Source organism: Cetorhinus maximus, chromosome 22, assembly GCF_964194155.1.
Source record: "Cetorhinus maximus chromosome 22, sCetMax3.hap1.1, whole genome shotgun sequence".
Taxonomy (NCBI): domain Eukaryota; kingdom Metazoa; phylum Chordata; class Chondrichthyes; order Lamniformes; family Cetorhinidae; genus Cetorhinus; species Cetorhinus maximus.
In genome coordinates, this window is record NC_135900.1 from 57,630,429 (window position 1) to 57,655,693 (window position 25,265).

The following is a 25,265-nucleotide window of genomic DNA, read 5'->3' on the forward strand; positions in this document are numbered from 1 at the left end:
AGCATGAAACGGTACCCAAAGAGCACAACTATTACTTGTAGAACTATACAATCATAGAATGAGACCATTCAGTCTGCTGTGCCTGTACTGGCCCTCTGAAGGAGCAATTCACCTAGTGCCACTCCCTTGCCTTCCCCATCGCCCTGCAAATATTTCTTTTTCAGGTAATTCCCTTTTGAAAGCTTCAATTGACCCTGCCTCCACCACACTCTCAGGCAGTGCATTCCAGATCATAACCATTTGCTGAATTAAAACATTTTTCATGTCGCCATTGCATCTTTTGCCAATTACTTTAAATCTGTGCCCTCCTATTCTCGATCCTTCCACCAATGGGAACAGCTTCGTCCAGATCCCTCATGATTTTGAATACCTCTGTCAAATCTCCTCATAACCTCTTCTCCAAGATGAATAGTCACAACTTCTCCAATCTTTCTACATAACTGAAGTTCCTCATCCCTGGAACCATTCTTGTGAATCTTTTCTGCACTCTCTCTAATACCTTCACATCTTCCGAAAGCACGGTGCCCTGAATGGAAGCATTACTCCAGTTTAGGCCGAACCACTGTTTTATACAAATTTAACACAACTTCCTTGCTTTTGTACTCGATGCTCCTATTGATAAAGGCCAGGATGTTGTACATTTTATTGTTCGTGCTCTCAACCAGTCCTGCCAGCTTCAATGACTTTTGCACACAAACATCCAGGTCCCTCTGGTCCTGCACCCCTTTAGAACTGTACCCTTTACTTTGTATTGTCTCTCTGCATTCTTCCTACCAAAATGAATCACTTCACACATCTCTGCATTAAGTGTCATCTGCACTTGTCTACCCACTCCACCAACCTGTCTATGTCTTTTTGAAGTTCTACTCTGTCCTCCTCATGAGCCACAATACTTCCAAGTTTCGTATCATCCTCAAATTTTACCCTGTAAAACAAGGTCTTGGTCTTTAATATATATCAGGAAGAGCAGGGTTCCTCACACTGATCCCTGGGGGACTCCACTATAAACATTCCTTCAGTCTGAGAAACTGTCCATCATTACTCTGTTTCTTGTCACTCAGCCAATTTTGTATCCATGTTGCTTCTGTCCCCTTTATGCCTCCAGCTCTAACTTTGCTCACAAATCTGCTGTATGGCACTTTATCAAATGCTTTTGGAAGTTCATGTCCACCACATTAATAGCATAACCCTCAACAACCCTCTTTGTGACCTCTTCAAAAAACTCAAGGGCATGATTTGCCCTTAACAAATCTAAGCTACCTTTCTTTAATTAACCTATATTTGCCCAAGTGGCTATTAATTTTGTCCTATATTATCATTTCTAAAAGCTTCCCCACCATCAAGGTTAAACTGACTATATTTGCTGGGCTTATCTTTACATCCTTTTTTAAGCAAAAGTGTAACATTTGTAATTCTCCAGTCCTCTGGCATTCCCCTGAGTCTAAGGGAGGTTGAAAAATTACCTTACCTGCTAACTTTGACATCATTTGCATTCAACAGCATTCATTTGCACTTGTTGGACATCAATTACATGCAAAAACGATCATTTAGCTACCATTTAACATTGCAAGTAATGTAACTGACAATGTCATCAATTGCCCCAAACTGCACTGCTCAAACATTTGCGATTAGCAATATCGCTTAAGCATTCAGACACCAAAAACAACCAGTTTATTTTCCATATTTCTGAATTTCTATAGCTTCAAGCATCCTAAAACTGAGCTAACTTTAGACAAATCAGGTTTTAACATGAGTTTTAACTAGTTCTGTGTTTTTCTTCATAACTTATAGTGCAGCATAACCCTGCCAGTGCCCCCTGTACTATCACCCCTCCCCCTAAAGCAGTTTTCCCCACCACCGTGCACCACCCCACCCCTGGGGAAATGTTTCTCTCCCACCACTCCCCTCCTCCTCTCTCTCTCCCAACTCCCTCTCCAATGGGAAGGTGGGGGGTAGGGGTGGGGAAGGGGGATAGAGATTGGAGACTTGAGAGGGGGTGGGCGGAAGAGATTGGAGGGAGAGGGGGGTAAGAGATTGGAGACTGGTTGGGGGGAGGGAGAGGTAGAATTTGGAGGGAGCAGGGCTAAGAGGCTGGAGATCGGTTGGGGTGGCAGGGGAAAGAGTTTGGAGAGCAGAGGGAGTGGCAGGAGAAAGATTGGAGATCGGAGGAAGGGACGATTTTTGGGTCTAAATGAAAGAACTGAATAAATTCAGATGTTATTTAAGTAATTAATTTCCTTGTATTTTTCAATACAAGTTGCTGAGCACATTGGATAGCTTTGATTTAGACTTTATTCCCTCTTATGCTGAATCCACCTAATACCTTCCTATTTCCTCATCTAGTACCATATGTCTCTCTCAATATTCCATGCACCTTGGTATTCCTATTTAGTATTACCTCCTGATTCCCACACCCCTGCCAAGTTAGTTTAAACCCGCCCCAGCAGCACTAGCAAATGGACCCACAAGGAACTCAGTCCCAGCTCCGTTTAGGTGTAACACATTCAGCCTGTATAGGTCCCATCTCCCCAGAACTGATCCCAATGTCCCAGGAATCTAAAGCCCTCACTCCTGCACCACCTCTCCAGCCACACATTCTTCTACTCTATCCTATTTCTATTCATGTTTGTGCGTGGTACTGGGAGTAATCCGGAGATTACTACTTTGGATTTCTGCTGGCTAATTACCTACCCAGCTCCTCAAATTCTGGACTGCAGAATCACATTCCTCTTTCTACCTATGTCATCGGTACCAAGGTAGACCATGAGCACTGACTGTTCACCCTGCTTCCTCCAGGTGCTGTGCAGCTGTTCAGTGACCTGGCACAAGGGAGACAACACACCATCCTGGGTTCATGTCTGTGGCTGCAGAAACCCCTGTCTGTTCCCCTAACATTTGAATCTCGTATCACTATTGCACTTCCAATCTTCTTCATTCCCTCCTGCACAGCTAAGCCACCCATGGTGCTATAGACTTGGCTCTGGCTGCACTCCCCAGATGAACCATCATATGGTTAGAGGGTGAGATGCACACAGGGAACTCTTGCACCACCTGCCTATTTCTTCTTGATTGTCTGGTGGTCAGCCATTTCCTCTCTCCCTGCATACCCTATGGCTGCGGGGTGACCGCACCTATAAACGTCCTGTCGCAAAGCTCTCAACCTCCCGGATGTGCCACAGTGACATCAGCTGCTGCTCAAGTTCTGAAACCCAGAGCTCGAGCTGCTGCAGCTGACAACACTGCCCGCATATATGGTTGTCCAGGACCCTCGTGAGAACAACTTTAAGTATCTCACTGAATGAGTCCAATATTAGCCATTATACTGGCTTGCAGTGATGGACTTACACGTCTGACTCCTACTAATCATCCCACCCACCTGACAAGCAGCTTGGACTTTAGTTTTCCTGCCTGTTTTTTCTGGAACCAGCACAAGTAGCATCTCCCCACAACAAAGGATCCTAGATAAAATGAGTTTGGGAAATCTGAATTCAGTGTCCAATTGGCAGGAACCCGCAGCACAGCAAAAAACTGCCCGTCATTTGGCGCTGGAACTGCTGCCCTCAGCCTGACAAGTGATAACAATACCTGGTCCAGGATTAATTTGCACTGGCAGAGTTAGGGCGCTCACATGATACATAAGCACAGCATTTCAAACCATGCGGTTCAATCTCCAGCAGTCTGTCGCCCATGACAGATTGCTGTGAGATTCACCTGCTGGCAAATAAAATCACTTTGGAAAAAAACCAAAGATTGCAGATTTCCAGGGCGTTGTAACCTGACCCAGTATTCAAAGCCGGAGTTCCGGGCCTCAATGTCAATTTTTTGCATGCCTACCTCTCCTCACAGAAACGTCAAGGCGGTAGGTCATTAGTGCACTAAAGTATCTCCAAATAATTGAAAATAAAATCCAGAAAGCATTGTTTTAAAGGAAACTTCTAGCCGGGACGTGCTGTTCTCCTTGCCTCAATCGGCATCTCACCACTTGCTACCGCCCACTGGAGTCCCTGACCTGCTAACCTGTCGACCAGTCCCGATGTTAAAAGCACCAGTTCCTCTGAAGAGTGCAACAGCAACAGGAGTTACTGTTAAACCAGTGCATTGTGCACACTCAAGGAATCCTTCAGCAAATGCTAACACAGCTGATCTGCTAGTCCCACGCTCAGACTGCTGCAGCCCGACCCAGGGGAGACTGGACTCTGCTGGCAGGCAGATACACTGTAGTGCAGGGTGATGTGAACCTTCCATTTGAAGTCACCTGTTTGAGGTCCTTCCTATTGGATGAGATGATAAGCCAAGGTCCCCTCTGCCCTCTCAGGTGGGCATAAAGGATCGCATGGCACTATCTCAGAGAAGAGCAGAGTGCTTCACCCTCTGACCTGGCCTACATTTATCCCTTGACCAACATCACTTAAATTGATTGATTCATCATTTATCTCATTGCTTTTTGCGGGATCTTGCTATGCAGAAATTGGGCAGCACTTTGAAGCATGGTCACGATTGTATTTTGTGAAGCACTGGTGGTTGGTATGAGGTTGTGAAAGGCGCTTTTTAAATATAAGTCTAATTGTAAGTCCTTTTTATATTTTAACCATGATCAAAAGAAAGTGGTATTATACAATTGGAGTGCACTGGCATGAACTTTAACTTTAATGAACTATATAACCCAGTCTACCTACCATAACAGCATATCTACCATCACTATAATAGATGGTGCATGTAAACTGGGCTACATTGCTTTAAAATAAGGTAACCGCCATGCTTTTTAAGCTCGATATGAAAATCTGGTTTAGCAGCTTACCTGGCAAGCATTATAAAGTAATTGATGTTCAATTTTCTTAATCCCAAGGATCTGTTGGAACATCTCATACAGTTGCTCCTTACTAAGAATGAGCTCTGACACTGCACTCAAGGCCATCCGGGCAGGCTTACTGCGCAGGTCTTCCTCCCCTCTGTAAATAGCATCAAACTTGGCCATCCAGGAGCTGAGCACGGTCTCCTTGCTAAGGCCATCGATCTCTGGCAAGCTGCGGACCCGCTTTTCAATGTTCTTTTTAAAGACATCTCGAAAGTCGTTTGCAGAGCACCCTCCACTGTGAACCATCCTGGCCACACGGTCGCTTTTGAGAAAACTCTGGTTCGGGAAAAAAAGGAATTCTCTGCATTAAATTTCAGCAGCACATGACTTAGAATAAACACACAGCAACCAGCAGAAAATGGTGGAAATGCACAGCAGGTCCATCATCATGTGTGAAGAGAAATAAAGCAGGTTAAAATTTCAGATATGGGCCTTTTGTCAGCCGAAAAACTGAAATGCCTCTAAATAGTACCCAACTCCAAAACAGTGTAAGGACTTTAAATCTTCCAATTGTAAAAGGAGTTAATGGGTTGAATGGTCCACACAAAAATTAGAAAAGCAGAAAACGAAAACAAAGATCTTAATGAGGATTTTAAAAGAACAAGGGAAGTAGCTAGGATGTTAATAAGGTATGGGGAAGGCCTGTGGAAATAACTGAACTTTTTATCTACGCAAAGCACTGGAAAAATTCAGCAGGTCTGACAGCATCTGTGAAGAGAAGGACGGAGTTAACGTTTCGAGTCCGTATGACTCTTCTTCAGAACTAAAGAGAAGTAAAAATGTGGTGAAATATATACTGTTTTGGGGGAATGGGACAGGTGAAACAGGATAGAAGGCCAGCTTTCCCTGTCCCAACCCCCTTAGGCAGACCTGCTGAGTTTTTCCAGCATTTTTTGTTTTTGTTTCAGATTTCCCGCATCTGCAGTATTTTGCCTTGAACTTTTTATCTAGCTTTTGCCTGGTCGCTATCCCTTTAAACCCAGTCACAATGTATGCATAAAAAAAATTAAAAACCAGTTCCAATTAATTTTAATTTTAAATTTATGGCTGGAATCTGGAGTTTAAGTGGTGGGAGTGGAAGTAGGAGTGATTTTGGAGGGAGGGGGGAGGGGGGGAGGCGTGGTGTGATGGTCAGCCATGCACAATCATGTGCTGTTCAGCTCATTACGTATGCATCCACGAGAAGTACGATTCTCGTGGCGGGGGTGGGCAGGAAGTCACTGTCCCCGCCCTCATGGGCCGAAGGTCCGGGAGCCATATTTAAAGGGCGGCCAGACAGCCTGCACCTTCCCTTCCACCTTTGCATAGCCACTGCTCCACACTTCCCCGCTAACCCTTCCTCCCTCGGTCATCCTCCACGCAACTTGCACTGCCATCACCTGGTCTCAAACAAAGGCTGGCATTTACAGGCTCTCCTCAAAGAGGAAAATGCAGCGGCCACTCACCATTAATCATGGAAGAAGTCTACCTTGCCAGATGCACGCCACTTATATACAGTCATAACTGTGAACGCTCTAATTTCTGGCTGGTGGGGAACTTGGATTCTGGCAAGCTGGCGTTTTAGTGAGCATGCATGACATGTTAATGACATTGTTTGTCTGGATGCTCCACCTGCCTTTAAAATCCCGAGTACATAATTGCTAAAGTTCATCCCGCCGTCAGGAAAGTGATTTTTGGTCTCACGCCAAATTGATTTCCCGATGCTGGCAGGCCCAGAAGATTCCGCCCTAGATCCCAATTTAGCTCACGACAAGCGTATGGAATGGTTCAACCTGGTGTTTGAACTATAACTTGCACAGAGGGTGGAGGTGAAGGGAGAGGGGGAAAGATTCAGGCCACATTCATAAAGACAAATAACTGAAGAAATGGAAAAGTAATGCATGTGATAAATCGGATTCATAACTAACTAGATATCAGTAACTCAAATTGACAATTGTTGTGGAGTACACATGTACTTGAATTGAGCTGAATTCACTTGCAATTTCCAAGAGTCATGTCACACTGGCTCTGCAGTGCTGAGAAATATATGAATAATACAATTCCCCATAGGTCAATGTTAACTCAAACAAATAGCTATTTAGTGTAGTGAATGCAATCTTTTATGATCGTTCCCTTTAAGGAGCCAGGAAGAATAATTTCTACTGCAAATGTGTTATAATATAGTTATTAATTCATTTGTTCATAGCATTACACAGAAATATACGGCACAGAAACAGACCATTCAGCCTACCAGGTCTGTTCTGCTGCTCATGCCTCACCTCAGCCTCTACCCACCTTACTTTACCCTACCAACATATTAACTTTCTCCCTCATGTACTTATCTTGGTTCCACTTAAGTACATCAATTTTTTTTGCCTCGACCACTCCATGAGGTAGGTAGTGAGATTAAATTTACTTCCCTGCCAGAATTTTATGTTGATCGTGCGGGTGTGCACCCAGTCTAGAATCAGGTGAAATCGCGCGAGAAGATGTCGGGCGCACGTCCTGATGTCATCACGCTCGCGCACAACGTAACGGTTGGAGGGCACATGCGGGAGTCGGAAGCTCGCCTGCTGACAATTAAGCCTGCAATTAAGCCCATTAAGGAGGCAATTGTCAGCGATTGTACAAGGCCCGTCCATTTTTACGGTTGGCGGATGGGCCTATCAACCAGGCAGCCTTCAAGTTTTCACTACAAACTACATCCAGGGCGGGATGAAATGTCCGGGGTTAAATAAAATAAAAGACGTCGTTTGAGGGATGATCTGCTACGTGGGCTGCTGCCAGGTGCTTGCATTTACAGTATTGTCCCAGTTTGCAGCAGTTTATTGAGCTCATTTCATTTTTAAATTACCGCAGCTCCCTGAGGCAGCTCCACAGCAGCTGTCAGCCTTCAGGGAGCACCAGCCCACACCCTCCCTTCTCTCAGTGCCCGCCCTCTTCCTACACACCCCCCCAGGCAGCGCTGAGCCTTTCTCAGTGCACGTTTCACACTTGGCTGCCAGTTAATTGGTCAGCCAGTGTGAAATCGCACTCGGGGGACGATAACGGCTGGAAGTGCATATCGCTATCGCTTCCGCTTCCGGGCCCGCCGATCGCACACGCCCAAAGAGCGAAAGATTCAGGCCGACAGCTTAAACCTAACAATGAAGTTCCACTTGTGATATTTGACCCCTCATCAATCACAGGAGCAGAATCCAGTGCAGCCATAAATTAATAACCAGTATCTAAAATAATCAGAAGGTGGTTCTGTTTGTAATTCTGGACAGATTGCCAAAAGCTTGCTAAGCCACAAAGGATCTTGATGTTCCTCAAAATAATCAGAAGGTGGTTCTGTTTGTAATTCTGGACAGATTGCCAAAAGCTTGCTCAGCCAAAGGATCTTGATGTTCCTCAAAATAATCAGAAGGTGGTTCTGTTTGTAATTCTGGACAGATTGCCAAAAGCTTGCTAAGCCACAAAGGATCTTGATGTTCCTCCCAAGTCAGAGTTGACATTTACTTATGTGCCTGGTACAATTGTAAAATGTATAGTACAAAAACTTGCAAAAATGTAACAATCCATATAAGGAGAGGTGCCCAAAAAATCTTTCATTAACTTCCCATCTCTGTGGAAGTTGTGTCCTTTTTCTCCCCTCTTCTGTCTTCATTTAGACCCTTTCTTCTCTTTCAGTTCTGATTTAAAAATTTGAAACATAAATTTTTCCTAGCCAAGGTTGATAGATGTGCGACATATTTCCAGTGGTTTCCATTGTCATTCCCATTTCTAGCATTTGCAGCTTTTTCCTTTTGTTTAAAGGCCAAGGGATTAAGTTTAGCTAAAAGAAATGCAGTATTCAGGTGAAGTGGGATTAGAGGTCCAGAGATAAATCGACAAGGGCAAGCAGGAAGTTATTCAATCCCCATTTTAAAGTTTGTCCTCACTTTATAAATACTTCTAATTTTACAGAATTGACAATTAAATAGTAAAACTTACAGCAATATGAGAAGTAGAGTTGGTCTGAGTATAGGAGTTTCTCCATTCAGTCCGAGGTACTAGGAGATGCAAAACTGAGGTGCTACAGTGTTACAGGTTTACATAGTTGACTTTGATTATGCATGTAGGCATAGGGCAGAATTTTATGTCCCGCAGGCGGTGCTCGACCCGATCGGGCGTAAAGTAGCGCGTGATGACGTCGGGCGAGCGTCCCGATGTCATTGAGCGATACTTTGGTCGGAGTGCATGCGTACGTGAGAGTCGGCAGCCACTCACCAACAATTAAAAGGCCTATTAAGGCCGTCAATGTGGTAACTGACCAGCGTTTTTCACTGCCCATCCAATGTTACGGTTGGTGGGTGGGTGAATCGGTCATGCGGCCTTTGGAATATTGAGGAAACCTCATCAATGGGCGGGATTAGGTTTCTGATGTGAACTTAAAAAATTAAAAATGTTTGGGCAAAATTTCTATCGTCAATATGTTTAGGTGAGTGATCCTTATGGGTAGAATTTTTTTCGGAATTTCATAGCGTTTATGTTTGGCTTTAAAATCCTTCAGCTCCCTGAGGCAACTGTGTGCCTTCATCGAGCTTTCATTGCGCATTCCCCTGTGCCCGTGCTGACTTCAGCCCTCACCCTCCTCCCACTCCCACCCCGGCAGCGCTGGGCCTTTCAGCGTGCGTTTCACACTGGCTAGCCGTTAATTGGCCAGCCAGCGTGAAATCGTGGTCGGGGGCCGATCATGGAAGGCAGCCCCGTTTCCCAGTCACTCCCGGGCCTGCCCTCCACACCCACCCGATGACCCAAAAATCCTGCCCATAAGAACGTGTATTGAAACAAAAATGTGGCAAAGTGCGGTGATAGTAAGGTTCTGTTAACATAAGTGGAAGCAGCAAATTTTCCATATATATTAACCTCCTCTGAGACATTAAGCGGTCAGATGGGTACGTATAGACGATAATATTTCATTCCATTGCAAAACCCAGACACATGGGTTTAACAAAAAAATACAACTAGAAAGCTATTATATGAAAAATGGCCCATGTAAAGTTATTGCACTTCAATGGTAATTCATTGTCTGAAATGCTTGGGACATTTTGAATTCTAGGTGTTAAATAAATGCAGATCTTTTAAAATTCATATTATCTACTTGCTAAAATGAAAGCCAATTAAAAGGAAATTTAAGTATAAAGGGTTAAGCATTAGAATTTGTAATTGTGCTTAATTCTAGATCAGAACCAATTGTTTCAAAATTTGAACATACTGGGTTCAAATTAATCATAATTACAAGGCATTACCAGGGGTCACTGTTATGCAGGGATGGAAAGCATGGAACAAGCACTCATTATTTAATGCTCTTTTGTCCTTTAAGGTTTGCTCTTTTAAGTCCTGTAAATATTCAGCCATTTCAATGCATGGAGACATGCAGAGGCGATAAAGGGCAAATGCATTCTCACACTGTGTCCGGTTCTTAACACAGCACTGAATACTAACAGCCTGTTAAGAGACAATTATTTTCCCTCCAAACTGCAGAGAGTATTTACTAAATGCCACAGAAGATTATTTGTAAACTATTTTTTTCCTTATAATTGAGTCTTTGCCCGCTTGCACTAAAATTCCCTTTCAGTGGGGTCCTGTCACAATCACCTACGATTCTATTGTTGTAGCTCAGCTGTGGTCTGGGATCTGCGCCTGGCTGCTTCCTGGCACATGCCGTTTCCCTGGCAACACTTCAGTGGTAGATGCGAGAAAGCCCAGTAATGCACCTGAGCCTAAGGAGCACCAGATTACTCCAGCACCAGTCAGAAGTATGTGGGCTATGTAGGAAATAAGATGAGTATTCTCAGTTAGAAAAAATACTTTTTTTTTTAAACAATTCAGCACTTCTACCTTAATACTACTATTTCCCTTCAATGTAACAAGAGTCAACTATGGCTCAGTTGGTATCACTCTCATCTCTGAGTAACACGATTCCGTGTTCAAGTTAAGCACAAAAATCTTTGCTGACACTTCAGTTCAATACTGCAGGAGTCCTGCACTGTCAGAGGTGCTCTTTTCAGATGAAAAGGCCCCGTCTGCCTTCTTGAGTGGTTGTAAAAAAAAAATTGCATGGCACTACTTCAAAGAAGAGCAGCAGAGTTACCCTCAGTAAGCAACACAAAAGAAAAGCTAAAAACAAAAAGCTAAAAGCTACTGCGGATGCTGGAAATCCAAAACAAAAACAGAATTAAAAGCAGATCGTCTGGTCTTTATCACCTTGTTGTTGTGGGAGTTTGCTGAATGCAAATTGGCTGCCACATTTCTTGTGATACAACAGTGACTAAACTTCAAAAGTTAGCTGTAAAGCACTTTGAGACATCCAGTGGTTGTCAAAGACGGTATATAAATTAAAGTCTTTTTTTCTTGTTTCTTGGAAAGTAAATTCAACACTTCCTTAAATGATGAGATTAAACTAATACTTTCAGAGTGTACTAGTGCGATGATAATGAAGCCCAAGTGTTGCCTTCCCAAAAAACAAACGTCACCTGTTTAAATTAGAACAAGTACCAGTTTGTGACAGTGCAAAACAGGCTAGGGAAAAGCCTTGTAACTAGGATTAATTAAACCCAATAGAGTCAAATTTTAAAACAACTGGTTCTCATCTTATACTTGACCTTCAATGCTAGAATTCTCTTTTAGCTGCCTATTTTAGTTTTAAAATTAAGCATTAGCTAGTTTAATAATGCATTTATACAGTACCTAAATCCAAAACCACCTCTCAATATTTCACACAAGTAATTATTTTTAAACTGCAATCACTGTTGTTCTGTGGGAAAATCTTTACATAACAGGCAGTCTTGTGATATTAGCTGTTAATTCTCTACTAAAACTAAGGGTAGAATTTAATGCCCCCTGCCTTGGGAGAGTTGGGAAGTGGTGGGATGGAGATGCTGTGTGATTGGGCAGGAGGGTGTGAGGTGGAGATCCTGCTGTCCTCCTACCTCCCTCCGTTTAAGTCCAGGGTGGGAAGGCTTGCGAGTGGCCATCCCACGTGGAGGCCAACTGTGGTTTCATCCCACTGCCGCTGGCATTCAACCAGTGGCGGACAGGAAACTCACCATTCAGCAATACCACCCAGTCAGATTTGCCAGCGGCCTGCCGGAGGGGACCCTCATATACAAGCAGTATGTGCCCAATCAAGGGACCCAGCAATAGGATGGGAGGACCCTGCTGGAAACAACCCCCTGCCCTTCCTTCCAATCACCCTACCCCTTCCTCACCTCGCCAGTGACCACGCCTCCCCACAACCCCCATCCCGCCCACACTCACCTCTTTCCAGGGATCCATCAGTGATCCCTATGGAAGGCACCTACATCACTCCCAGTGGCACTGCCAGTACTGGGGAGCTGCCGTCATCTGATTGGCCAGCAGTTCTCAAGGGCAAGGTTTCCGCCCTACTGCATGGGGGCTTAATTGTAAGGGAGGGTCAATGCTGTCCAAGTGCTTGATTTGAATGTAAAGGCATCGGGTCTCCTGGAAAACAGCAATGGGGGGGGGGGCTCCCATCTGTTGAAGAACCGGTGGGAGATCCCCATCATCCACATTAAATTTCTATGTATCTGGGTTTGGATATTATGTAAAAACTGCACAATAATACTTAGTGTTTTAAAGGGAGGCCAATTGTTGTCAAAGATTTATCTCGAGCAATGTGGCAGAGGTTGTTAGAAATTCTGGTCAGTTACAAACACGTTGCTAGTAAAAAGAGTTCAAAATAGAAATCAGGCCTGATTTTAAAAATACAAAAATTGTATTTGCAAGTTAACACTGATTTCTGATTTTACAGGCCAAGTACACTACACTAAGAAGCCAACAGTCTGGATTTTCATGGAGTCATGAAGACTCCATGCCTTTTCCAAAATAGCACCAGGATCCTGGATCCGGAAGACCCTCTCCAATTTCTGACAAATCCTATTTTTGCTGGTAGGGGAAAAGGGGGCCGGGATATGCCTCATAAATGTTGTGTCTCTGAGCTGAAACAAAATCAGTCCTTGCAGTTTAAATAGCTGTTTGTTGACACAATCTTAAAGGTCTATCATTATAATATTTTTTAAAATGCATTTACAGGATGTGGGCTTCGCTGGCTGGGCCAGCATTTATTGCCCATCCCTAATTGCCCTTGAGAAGGTGGTGGTGAGCTGCCTTCTTGAACCGCTGCAGTCCATGTGCTGTAGGTACACCCACAGTGCTGTTAGGGAGAGAGTTCCAGGATTTTGACCCAGCGACAATGAAGGAACGGCTATATATTTGCTAGTCAGGATGGTGAGTGGTTTGGAGGGCAACTTGCAAGTGGTGGTGTTCTATGCATCTGCTGCCCTTGTCCTTCTAGATGATAACGGTCATGGGTCTGGAAGGTGCTGCCTAAGGAGCCATAGAGTCATAGTCATAGAGGTCTACAGCACAGAAAAAGGCCCTTTGGTCCATTGAGTCTGCACCAGTCAACAAGTACCTAACTATTCTAATGCCATTTTCCAGCCATGGCATCCCAAGTGCACATCCAAATACTTCTTCAATATTATGAGGGTTTCTGCCTCTACCACCCTTTCAGACAGTGAGTTCCAGGTTCCCACCAACCTTTAGGTGAAAAAATTCTTCCTCACATCCCCTCTAAACCTCCTGCCCCTTACCTTAAATCTATGCCCCCTGGTAATTGATCCATCCACCAAGGGGAAAAGTTCCTTCCTGTCTACCCTATCTATGCGCCTCATAATTTTATACACCTCAATCATGTCCCCCCTCAATCTCCTCTGCTCCAGGGAAAATAACCCCAGTCTATCCAATCTCTCCTCATAGCTAAAACTCTCCAGCCCAGGCAACATCCTGGTAAATCTCCTCTGCACTCTCTCTAGTGCAATCACATCCTTCCTGTAATGCGGATTCCAGAACTGCATGCAATACTCTAGCTGTGGCCTAACCAGCGTTTTATACAGTTCCAGCATAACCTCCCTGCTCTTATATTCTATGCCTCAGCTAATAAAGGCAAGTATCCCATATGCCTTCTTAACCACCTTATCTACCTGTCCCACTACTTTAAGGGACTGGTGGACACGCACTCCAAGGTCCCTCTGATCCTCGGTACTTCCCAGCGCCCTACCATAGAACACTACAGCACAGAAAACAGGTTACCATTCATCGTGTATTCCTGTGCCTTGTTTGTCCTGCCCAAGTGCATCACCTCACACTTAACTGGATTAAATTCCATTTGCCACTGATCAGCCCGTCTATATCCTCCTGTAATCTTAGGCTATCCTCCTCACTATTTACCACCCCACCAATTTTCATATCATCCGTGAACTTACTGCTCAACCTAGACCCTACATTCAAGTCTAAGTCGTTTATATATACCACAAACAGCAAGGGACCCAACCCAGCCCCCGTGGAACCCCACTGGACACAGTCACAAAAACATCCCTCGACCATCACCCTCTGCTTCCTGCCGCTCAGCCAATTCTGGATCCAATTTGCCAAAATTGCCTTGGATCCCAAGGGCTCTTACCTTTGTTATTAGTCTCCCATGCCGAGACCTTATCAAAAGCCTTGCTCTTATCAAAAGCCTTGCTGGTCCAAGTAGACTACGTCAAATGCATTGCCCTCATCTACACACCTGGTCACCTCTTCAAAAAATTCAATCAAATTGGTCAGACATGACCTCCCCTTAACAAAACCATGCTGACTGTCCTTGATTAATCCCTGCCTCTCCAAGTGTAGATTAATTCTGTCCCTCAGAATTGCTTCCAATCGTTTCCCTACCACTGAGGTTAGACTGACTGGCCTGTAGTTCCCTGGTTTATCCCTTCCTCCCTTCTTGAATAATGGTACCACATTGGCTGTCCTCCAGTCCTCTGGCACCTCTCCTGTGGCCAGAGAGGTACTGAAAATTATTGCCAGCGCCCCTGCTATCTCCTCCTTTGTCACACTCAACAGCCTGGGATACATTTCATCCGGGCCTGGAGATTTATCTACTTTTAAGCCTGCCAGACCACTTAGAACCTTCTCCCTTTCTCTGCTAATTTCTTTAATTATATCACAGTCCTTCTGCCCAATTTCCAAACCCACATTGTCCCTCTCACCTGTGAACACCGACACAAAATATTCATTTAGAACCCTACCTATGCCTTCCGGCTCCACACACAAATTAACTATGGTCCTTAATGAGCCCTACTCTTTCCCTAGTTATCCTCTTACTCAATGTACTTGTAAAATAACTTTGGATTTTCCTTTATTTTACCTGCCAATGTTTTCTCATGCCCCCATTTTGCTCTCCTAATTTCCTTTTTAAGTTCCCCCCTACACATTCCACACTCCTCTAGGGCTTCCACTGTTTTGAGCCCTCGGTATCTGCCTTAAGCCTCCCTTTTTCTCTTTATGCAATCCTGTATATCCCTTGACACCCAGGATTCGTTGGTCCCACCCTTTATCTTTACTGGAAAATGTTGACCCTGTATTCTCCCTATTTTCTTCTTGAATGAGTCCCACTGCTCTGATGTAGGTTTACCTAAAAGTAGCTTCTCCCAGTCCACTCTGGCCAAATCATATATGTTCTTATTAAAATCGGCCTTCCCCCAATTTAGAACTGTGATTTCTGGCCCATCCTTGTCCTTTTCCATAACAACCTTGAATCTAACTGAGTTATGATCGCTATCTGCAAAATGCTCCCATACTGATACCTCTACCACTTGCCCGGCTTCATTCCCTAATATTAAGTCCAGGACCGCCCCCTCTCTTGTAGGGCCTTCTACGTACTGGCTTAAAAAGCTCTCCTGGATGCATTTTAAGAATTCCGTTCCCTCTAAACCTATCACACGATGACTAACCCAGTTAATGTTGGGGAAGTTGAAATCCCCCACTATTACTACCCTATTATTTTTACACTTCTCTGAAATTTGCCTACATATCTGCTCTTCTATTTCTTTGAATGTTTGGGGGCCTATAGTACACTCCCAGCAATGTGATTGCTCCTTTTTTGTTTTTAAGTTCTACCCATATGGCTTCATTTAAGGAGCCTTCTAAGACGTCATCCCTCCTTACTGCTATAAGTCAGGAGTCAGGAGGTGAGATACTCGCCACAGGATTCTTAGCCTCTGACTTGCTTGCTCTTGTAGCCACAGCATTTATATGGTTAGTCCAGTTCAGTTTCTGGTCAATGGTAACCTTGACTGCTTCCACAACCAATCATCATCATACGAGGGGCTGTAAGTTCACAGTTTGATTGACAGCTTCAAGAGATTATTAAGGAATCAGCTGCCTTTCATGTGGAGCTATGAATACAAATGTTTGTTTTGTTTGTTTTTGTAAGGGATTATGTACTTGAGGGGATTTAAATATATTGAATATGCTTTTATCAGTGAAATGTAGAATTGTCCAGGCATAGGGATGTTCATGTCAACTCTAATATGTAAACGATGCATCAAAATTTGTGACCCATTATCACAAAAAGTGGAAAGATGGCCTGAATATTTACTTTTTATGCTCCACATAGATTGTGTGGATAACAGCTATTAAACAGAGTGCTTGTAGACTAAATGCAGGACTTTATTATTTGATTTTCTTCCAAATATGCCAGGCACTATCATTTTGTTGGAGCCTAAATGTAGGCAGTTAATCTTAAACAGACTATTGAACCAGCAGGAAAAATATATGAATTTTAGTAATGATGTTGGTCTGGTAAATTAAACAATGAGATTCTAGCAGTAATTTATTGCTCAATCAAATCTGCAATAACTCAATCTTTAATTGTTCATTATTTGTGTCTGCACAATGGTTATTTCCCTGCTCCTTTTTCAACCCGCTCAAGTACTTTCTACACCTATATCCCTCAATGCCTGATTCAAACGGCTAGTTCAACCAGGTTTTTGGTGGAAGCAGATTGAACAGTAACATTCAAAAGGGAGTTAGATAAATACTTGAACAGAAATATTCACAGGGCTACAGGAATAGCCGAGGAGTTGGATATAATGGATAGCTCTTTCAAAGATCCGGGACAGGCATGACAAGTTGAATGGCCTCCTTCTCTCAGGGTGACTTCATACTTCTCTGAATTAGGGAATAAATTGGATATGAATGCAAGTTGTAGTGGTGACAAGCCCTACATAAATTCATTCAATGTTTTTTTTGAATGAATTGAAAGATTCATCAACTGCGAAAATTTAACTACCAATTGCCCATTTAAGACAGAGATGAGAATTTTTTTTCTCTCGGAGGGTCACTAGTCTGTGGAATTTGTTTCTCCAGAGAGCAGTAGAGGCTGGGTCATTGGATATATTCAAGGCTGAGTTAGATAGATAGATTCTTGATAGGTAAGGGAGTCAAATGTTATGTGGGGGGGAGGGGTGGGGGGGTAGGGAAGGCAGGAAAATGGAGTTGAGGCCACATTCAGATCAGCCGTGATTTTACCAACTGGCAGGGAAGGCTTGAGGGGCTGAATGGCCAACCCCTGCTCCTAATTCATATGTATCTTCATAGGAAAGGCAGGTTAAAAACTGAGTTCTGTTTAATTGAAGTTAAGTTCAATTTTTTTTCCCGCAGCAAGGGAAATGCCCAAGAGCCCAATGAGTGCAGTACGGTTTGCTGCTACTCAGCCTAAATTTTCAAAGTGAAGATATTGCACAACATAATCATCTTTAGAAGCCAAGCCATCAAACTGTACAAACCATCTTGCAGTCCTGGTCCAAATCTTGTACACAATTCAATGGTTTGCACATAGATCTGGCTGTTGTCTCTGATCTGTTTGCAATAATTCCATGTTTCAGTGTAAGTCACAAACCAACTTACTTCCAGGTTTTCCATCCAGAAATCCTCCCCCCACCACCAGCACCCCAAGAAAATACAGGGACCCATGTTGCAGATGTTAAAGGTACTATAAATATACAAGATGCACTTCTGGAAATGTTTGTTTTACTGAATTTCCTGGATGCCTGGCAACAAACAGAACCCCTCTTTTATCATTTGGTAACTGTTTAAATCATCATGTGACTGAATCGAGAGGTGGCCAACATTTGGACCTCAGAACTGACCTCATTTCTGTGTGGAAATGCTACTTGAATTCTATCTGTCACCTGCTGCCTTTCAAGATGCCTGAAGCTCAGCACAAGTCTTATCACCAACATCCTGCCTTTACAAATGCAGCAAAAAGGATGCATTCAACAAGGACTCAAATTGGAATTCTACATAATGGGTCACAATAGTTAGATATTTAACCAATTTATTGGATATCTTTGAAGGAGTCACATGTGCTGTGGATAAAGAGGAACCTGTGGACGTACTGTGCTTAGATTTCCAGAAGGCATTTGATAAAGTTATTATGGAAAATAAAAGCTCATGGTGTAGGGTGCAACATATAGGCATGAATAGAAGATTGGCTGGCCAACAGGGAACAGAGGTCTGCATTGGAATGCTGTTTTTGGCTGCAGTCGAGTGCTTCAGTTGGAGATTGGAGACTGAGGGAGTTCGGTGAGAAGGGAAGAGGTGCTCCTTTCTTATTCTACTTTACTCAGAAAGAAGAGCGGCAGCCTGTTAAGTGCCAACTGGTGAGTAAATTAGACAAATGTAATATTTTTAAAGTTCCTATACTTGGATTTAACTGCAAAGTGCCAGGAATAAGGGAAATTTAGTGCCAATGTAATGAAGTAATATAAATAATTCAAAGTAGAATAAAGTTAACGTAAAGGAAGTAGAGCTAAGGCATGGCAGGGAAGCTCAGCCGAGTGGAATGCGTGTCCTGTATTATGTGCGAAGTCATGGATGCTACCGGTGTCCTAGCTGACCACGTTTGCAGGAAGTGTTGCCAGCTGCAGAAATTTGAGCTCCGGGTTTCAGAGCTCGAGCGGCAGTGGAGTCACTGTGATGCATCCGTGAAACTGAGAGCTACATGGATAGCATGTTCAGAGAGGTGGTCACACCACAGCTTAAGGGCCTGGAGACAGAGAGGGAATGGGTGACCACCAGGCACCACCAGAGAAGTAGGCAGGTAGTGCAGGGGTCCCCCAGGGTCCTGCTCACAAATCGGCGTTCCATTTTGGAAGCTGGTGAGGGCGCTGGTTGCTCAGAGGAGTGCAGTCAGAGCCAAGTTTGTGGCACCACGAGCGGCTCAGCTGTACAGGAGGGGAGAAAGAAGAAAGGAAGAGCTATAGTGATAGAGGATTCAATGGTTAGGGGAACAGACAGGTGTTTCTGTGGCCACAGATGTGACTCCAGACTGGTATGTTGCCTCCCAGGTGTCTGGGTCAGGATGTCACAGAGCGGCTGCAGGACATTCTTCTGGGGGAGGGTGATTAGCCAGAGGTCGTGGTCCACATTGGTACCAATGACTTAGGTAGGAAAGGGAATGTGGTCCTGCAACGAGAATTTAGGGAGTTAGGTAGAAAATCAGCAAGCAGGACATCAAATGTAGTAATCTCCGAATTGCTCCCAATGCCACGTGCCAGTGAGTACCCGAAATAGGAGGATAAGGCAGATGAGTGCGTGGCTGGAAAGATGGTGCAGGAGAGAGGGTTATAGATTCCTGGGACACTGGGACTGGCTCTGGGGGAGATGGCTCCTGTACAAGCCGGACAGGTTGCATCTGAACAGAGCTGGGACTGAGTTCCTTGTGGGGCGCTTTGCTAGAGCTGTTGGGAGGGCTTTAAACTAACTCAATAGGGGTGTGGGCATCAAGAAAAAATATTAGACAGGAATACCAGGGTGCACAAAATACTAGGAGGGACAGATAGCACTAGTATAGAGAATAGTAAGTTAAGTAAAGTCGGGGTAAGGGAGAAAGTAACAAAATCTAAATCAAGGTTACTACGCATGTATGTGAATGCATGGAGTATAGTAAATAAGATAGGCACAGATTGCCATGTGGAAATATTATGTTGTGACGATAAGGAAGGGCAGAACTGGGTGTTAAATATCCAGGTGTTCAGAAGAGATAGGAAAGGAAGGAAAGGAGGAGGGGTGGCGGTGTTGGTTAAAGGAGAGCATTGCAGTGCTGGAGAAAGAGGATGTCCCAGAGGGTTCAAGGATAAGATCAATTTGGCTAGAGGTAAGGAACAAAAAGGGTGCAATTACATTGCTCGGTATAGTCTATGGACTGCCAAATAATGAGAAAGGACATAGAAAAACAAATCTGCAGGGGAATTAAAGAGATGCAGGCACAATAGTGTAGTTATAATGGGGGACTTTAATTACCCAAATGCAGACTGGGACAGTGGTAGTGTAAAGGGCGGAGAGGGGTAAAAGTTCCTAGATTGTGTTCAGAAGAATTTTCTACAGCAGTATGTGTCCAATCCAACAAGAAAGGATGGACCTAGTTCTTGGCCCGCCTCATTTCCAAGTGTCAGTGGGGAAACATTTAGGAGACAGTGATCATTGTATTGTACGTTTTAGGAAGATGATAAAAGGACGCTAGGCAATCCAGAGTAAGAATAATTAACTGGACAAGAGCCGACTTCGATGGGGCAAGAACGGAGCTGGGCCAGATAGATTGGAACTAAAGATTGGCAGGAAAAACTGTAGCTGAACAATGGGCTACCTTCAAAAAAGAATTGTTTCAGGCACGGTCAAAGTATATTCCACTGAAAAGGAAAGGTAAGACAAACAAATCCAGAGCTCCCTGGATGAAAAGGGAGATTGAAATTAAGATAAAAAAGAAAAAATGCACTTATGACAGGTGTCAGGTAGAAAATACAATTGAGAACCAAGAGGAATACAGAAGGTTCAGAGGGGAGGTGAAAAAGCATATCAGAGAAGCAAAGAGGGATTATGAGAAAAGACTGGCAGCCAACATAAAGGGGAATCCCAAAGTCTTCTGTAGGCATACAAATAGTAAAAAGGTGGTAAGAAGAGGAGAAGGGCCGATTGGGATCCTAAAAGGGAATTTATACATGGATGAAGGGGCCATGGCCGAGGTATTAAATGAATACTTTGCATTCGTCTTTACCAAGGAGGTAGATGCTACCCAAGCCATGGTGACAGACGGGGAAACTCTGTCACTAGAAGGGTTCAAAATTGATAAGGAGGAAGCTTTGAATAGACTGTCGGTACTTAAAAATTGACAAGACACCGGGACCGGATGAGATGCATCCAAGGATATTGAAGGAAACAAAAGTAGATATTACAGGGACATTGACCCATTCTAACTACTCTTTAATACTTGCATCACTAATTTCCCTGCAGATGGGTTCTTCCATGTCCTTCTCACTATTTGGCGGTCTATAGACTATGCCGAACAATGTAATTGCACCCTTTTTGTTCCTTAGCCATAGCCAAATTGCAAGCTCTAGTCTTCCCTAAGCTCAGGGATGGTGTGAGAGGACTGGAGAGTTGCAAACATTACACCTTTGTTCAAAAAATGTAATAGGATAAGCCCAGCAATTACAGGCCAGTTAGTTTAACTTCAGTGGTGGGCAAGATTCTAGAAACAATTGTTCAGGATAGAATTAGTAGTCACGTGGAAAGATATGGGTCGATAAGGAAGAGCCAGCATGGATTTTTAAAGAGGAAATAATGTTTAACTAACTTGCTGAAGTTTTTTGAAGAGGTAACAGAAAAGGTTGATGAGGATAATGCTGTTGATGTGGTGTACATGGACTTTCAAAAGGGATTTGACACAGTGCCACACAACCGACTTGAGAAAAGTTATTGCTCACGGAATAAAAGGGACAGGAGCAACGTGGATACAAAATTGGCTGAAAAATAGGAAGCAGAGCGTAATGGTCAATGGATATTTTTCAGGCTGGAGGAAGGTTTGTAGGGGTCGGTATTGGGACCCTTGCTTTTCCTGATATATATTAATGATCTAGATCTTGGCGTGCAGGGAACAATTTCAAATTGCGGGTGATACAAAGCTTGGGAGTGTTGTGAACTGCGAGGAACTGGAACTTCAAGAGGACATGGGCAAGTTGGTGGAGTGGACAGATAGGTGGCAGATGAAGTTCAATGCGGAGAACTGAGAGATTCTGCATTTTTGAAGGAAGAACATAGACAGACAATATAAAATAAGGGATGAAATTCTGATGGGGGTGCAGGAGCAGAAAGACCTGGGTATACATGTGCATAGATCATTGTAGGTGGCAGGACAGAAGAAGAGAGCAGCTAATAAAGCATATAGGATCCTGGGCTTTATTAACAGGGGCATAGAGTACAAGAACAGGGAGCTTATGCTGAATTTATACAAGACACTCGTTAGACCTCAGCTGGAATATTGTATATAGCTCTGGGCATCAAATTATAGGAAGGATGTGAACACATTGGAGAGAGTGCAGAAGAGGTTTACAAGAATGGTTCCAGGGATGAGAAACTTCAGCTATGAGGATAGATTGGAGAGGCTGGGACTGTTCTCCTTGGAGAGAAGGCGGCCGAGAGGAGATTTGATTGAGATGTTCAAAAATCACGCAGGGGCTGGACAGAGTAGATAGGGAGAATGATTTGCAAAAGAAGCAAATGTGATGTGAGAAAAAACTTTTTCACACAACGAGTGGTTTGGGTCTGGAATGTGCTGCCTAGAAGAAGTGAGGTGGAGGCAGGTTCAATCAAGGCATTCAAGAGGACATTAGATGATTATTTGAATAGAAACAAAGTGCAAGGGTACAGGGCAAAGGCACTAGGTCATAATGCTCATTTGGAGAGCTGGTGCAAACATGATGGGTCGAATGGTCTCCTTCTGTGCCATTAAGATTCTGTGATTCTGAGAGAATAGGCATAAATGGGTCTTTTTCTGGTTGGCAGGTTGTAATGAGTGGTGTGCCACAGGCATCAATGCTACAACCTCAACTTTTTACAATTTATATAAATGACTTGCATGAAGGGACCAAAGGTTTGATTGCTAAATTTGTTGATGACACAAAGTTAGGTAGGAAAGTAAGTTGGAGCACAATGTAGGCAAATGTGAAATTACCCATTTTGGCCATTAGAACAAAAGAGAAACATATTATCTAAATGGTGAGGGTTTGCAGAGCCCTGAGATTTGGGAGATCTGGATGTCCTAGTGCATGAATCACAAAAGACTAGTATGCAAGTACAGCAAGTCATTAGGAAAGCTAATAGAATGTTATTGTTTATTGTGAGGGGAGTTGAATACAAAAGTAGTGAGGTTACGCTTCAGTTGTACAGGACACTGGTGGGTCTACATCCGGAGTACTGTGTACAGTATTGGTCCCCTTCATTAAGGAAGGATCTATATGCATTAGAAGCAGTTCAGAGAAGGTTTGGTAGACTAATACCAGGAATGGGCAGGTTATCTTATAAGGAAAGGCTGGAGTTAGGCTTGTATCCACTGGAGTTTAGAAGAGTAAGAGGCAACTTGATTGAAACCTTTAGGGTCCTGACAGGGTGGATGTGGAGAGAATGGTTCTTCTTTGGGAGAATCTAAAACTAGGGGGTCACTGTTTAAAAATAAGGGGTCGCTCATTTAAGACAGAAATGAGGAGAAATTTTTTCTCTGAGGGTTGTGAGCCTTTGGAACTTTCTTCCTCAAAATTCAGTGGAAGCAGGGTCTTTGAATATTCTTAAGGCAGAGGTAGATAGATTCTTGATAAGCAAGGGGGCGAAAGGTTATTGGGAGCAGGCAGGAGGTTACAATCAGATCAGCCTGTCCCACCGGCAGGACAGACACAGCAGAAGTGGTGGCATAGTGGTATACAGTCGAGAGGGAGTTGCCCTGGGAGTCTCATGGCATCAGGTCAAACATAGGTAAAGAAACCTCAGGCTGATTACCACGTACTGTCCTCCCTCAGCTGCTGAGTCAGTGCTCCTACATGTTGAGCACTGAGGGTGGCAAGGGCGCAGAATGTACTCTGGGTGGGGGACTTCAATGTGGCTTGGTTGCACCACTGCTGACCGAGCTGGCTGAGTCCTAAAGGACATAGCTGCTAGACTGGGTCTGTGGCAGGTGATGAGGGAACCAACAAGAGGGAAAAACATACTTGACCTCATCCTCACCAACCTAACTGCCACAGATGCATCTGTCTGTAACAGTATTGGTGGGAGTGACCACCGCACAGTCGTGGTGGAGACAAAGTCCCGGCTTCACATCGAGGATACCCTCCGTGTTGTGTGGCACTACCACCGTGCTAAACGGGATAGGTTTCGAACAGATCTAGCAACTCAAGACTGGGCATCCATGAGGCGCTGTGGGTCATCAGCAGCAGAATTGTACTCAAACACAATCTGTAACCTCATGGTCCAGCATATCCCCCACTCTACCATTAACATCAAGCCAGGGGATCAACCCTGGTTCAATGCAACAGGGCATGCCAGGAGCAGCACCAGGCATACCTAAAAATGATGTGTCAACCTCGTGAAGCTACATACATGACTACTTGCGTGCCAAACAGTCATAAGCAGCAAGTGATAGACAGGCCTAAGCGATCCCACAACCAACGGATCAGATCTAAGCTCTGCAGTCCTGCCACATCCAGTCGTGAATGGTGGTGGGCAATTAAGCAACTCACTGGAGGAGGAGGCTCCAAAAATATCCCCATCCTCAATGATGGAGGAGCCCAGCACATCAGTGCATAAGATAAGGCTGAATCTTCAGCCAGAAGTGCCGAGTGGATGATCCATCTCAGTCTCTTCTGGAGGTCCCCAGCATCACAGATGCCAGTCTTCAGCCAATTCGATTCACTCCGTGTGATATCGAGAAACGGCTGAAGGCACTGGATACTGCGAAGGCTATGGGCCCTGACAATATTCTGGCAACAGTACTGAAGACTTGTGCTCCAGAACGTGCTGCACACCTAGCCATCTATTTCAGTACAGCTACAACAGTGGCATCTACCTGACTAAGTAGAAAATTTCCCAGTTATGTCCTGCATAGAGAAAGCAGGACAAATCCAACCCAGCCAATTACCGCCCCATCAGTCTATTCTTGATCATCAGTAAAGTAATGGAAAGGGTCATCAACAGTGCTATCAAGCAGCATTTGCTTAGCAATAACCTGCCGATGCCTAGTTTGGGTTCCACCAGGGCCACTCAGCTCCTGATCTTATGACAGCCTTGGTTCAAACATGGACAAAAGAGCTGAACTCCCAAGGTGACATCAAGGCAACATTTGACTGAGTGTGGCATCATGGAGCCCTAGCAAAACTGGAGTCAATGGGAATCAGGGGGAAAACTCTCCACTGGTTGGAGTCATACCTAGCACAAAGGAAGATGGTTGTGGTTGTTGGAGATCAGTCATCTCAGCTCCAGGACATCACTGCAGGAGTTCTTCAGGGTTGTGTCCTTGGCCCAACCATCTTCAGGTGCTTCATCAATAACCTTCCTTCCATCATAAGGTCAGAAGTGGGGATGTTCGCTGATGATTGCACAATGTTCAGCACCATTCGTGACTCCTCAGGTACTGAAGCAATCCATGTCCAAATGCAGCAATGCCTGGACAATATTCAGGCTTGGGCTGACAAGTAGCAAGTAACATTCGCACCAGTGTCAGGCAATGACC

General features: G+C 44.1%; 1 protein-coding gene across 3 annotated transcripts in view; it reads right to left on the bottom strand.

Moving 5' to 3' along the window:
* The window catches only part of cadps2 (Ca++-dependent secretion activator 2), a 782,646-nt gene that overhangs the window by 501,967 nt on the left and 255,414 nt on the right, over window positions 1-25,265 (bottom strand). For all 3 annotated transcript variants that reach the window (XM_078568371.1, XM_078568372.1, XM_078568373.1), the window contains exon 3: window positions 4,799-5,131. In XM_078568371.1, the coding sequence (XP_078424497.1) occupies window positions 4,799-5,131 (333 nt within the window). The remainder of the gene's footprint in view (window positions 1-4,798; window positions 5,132-25,265) is intronic.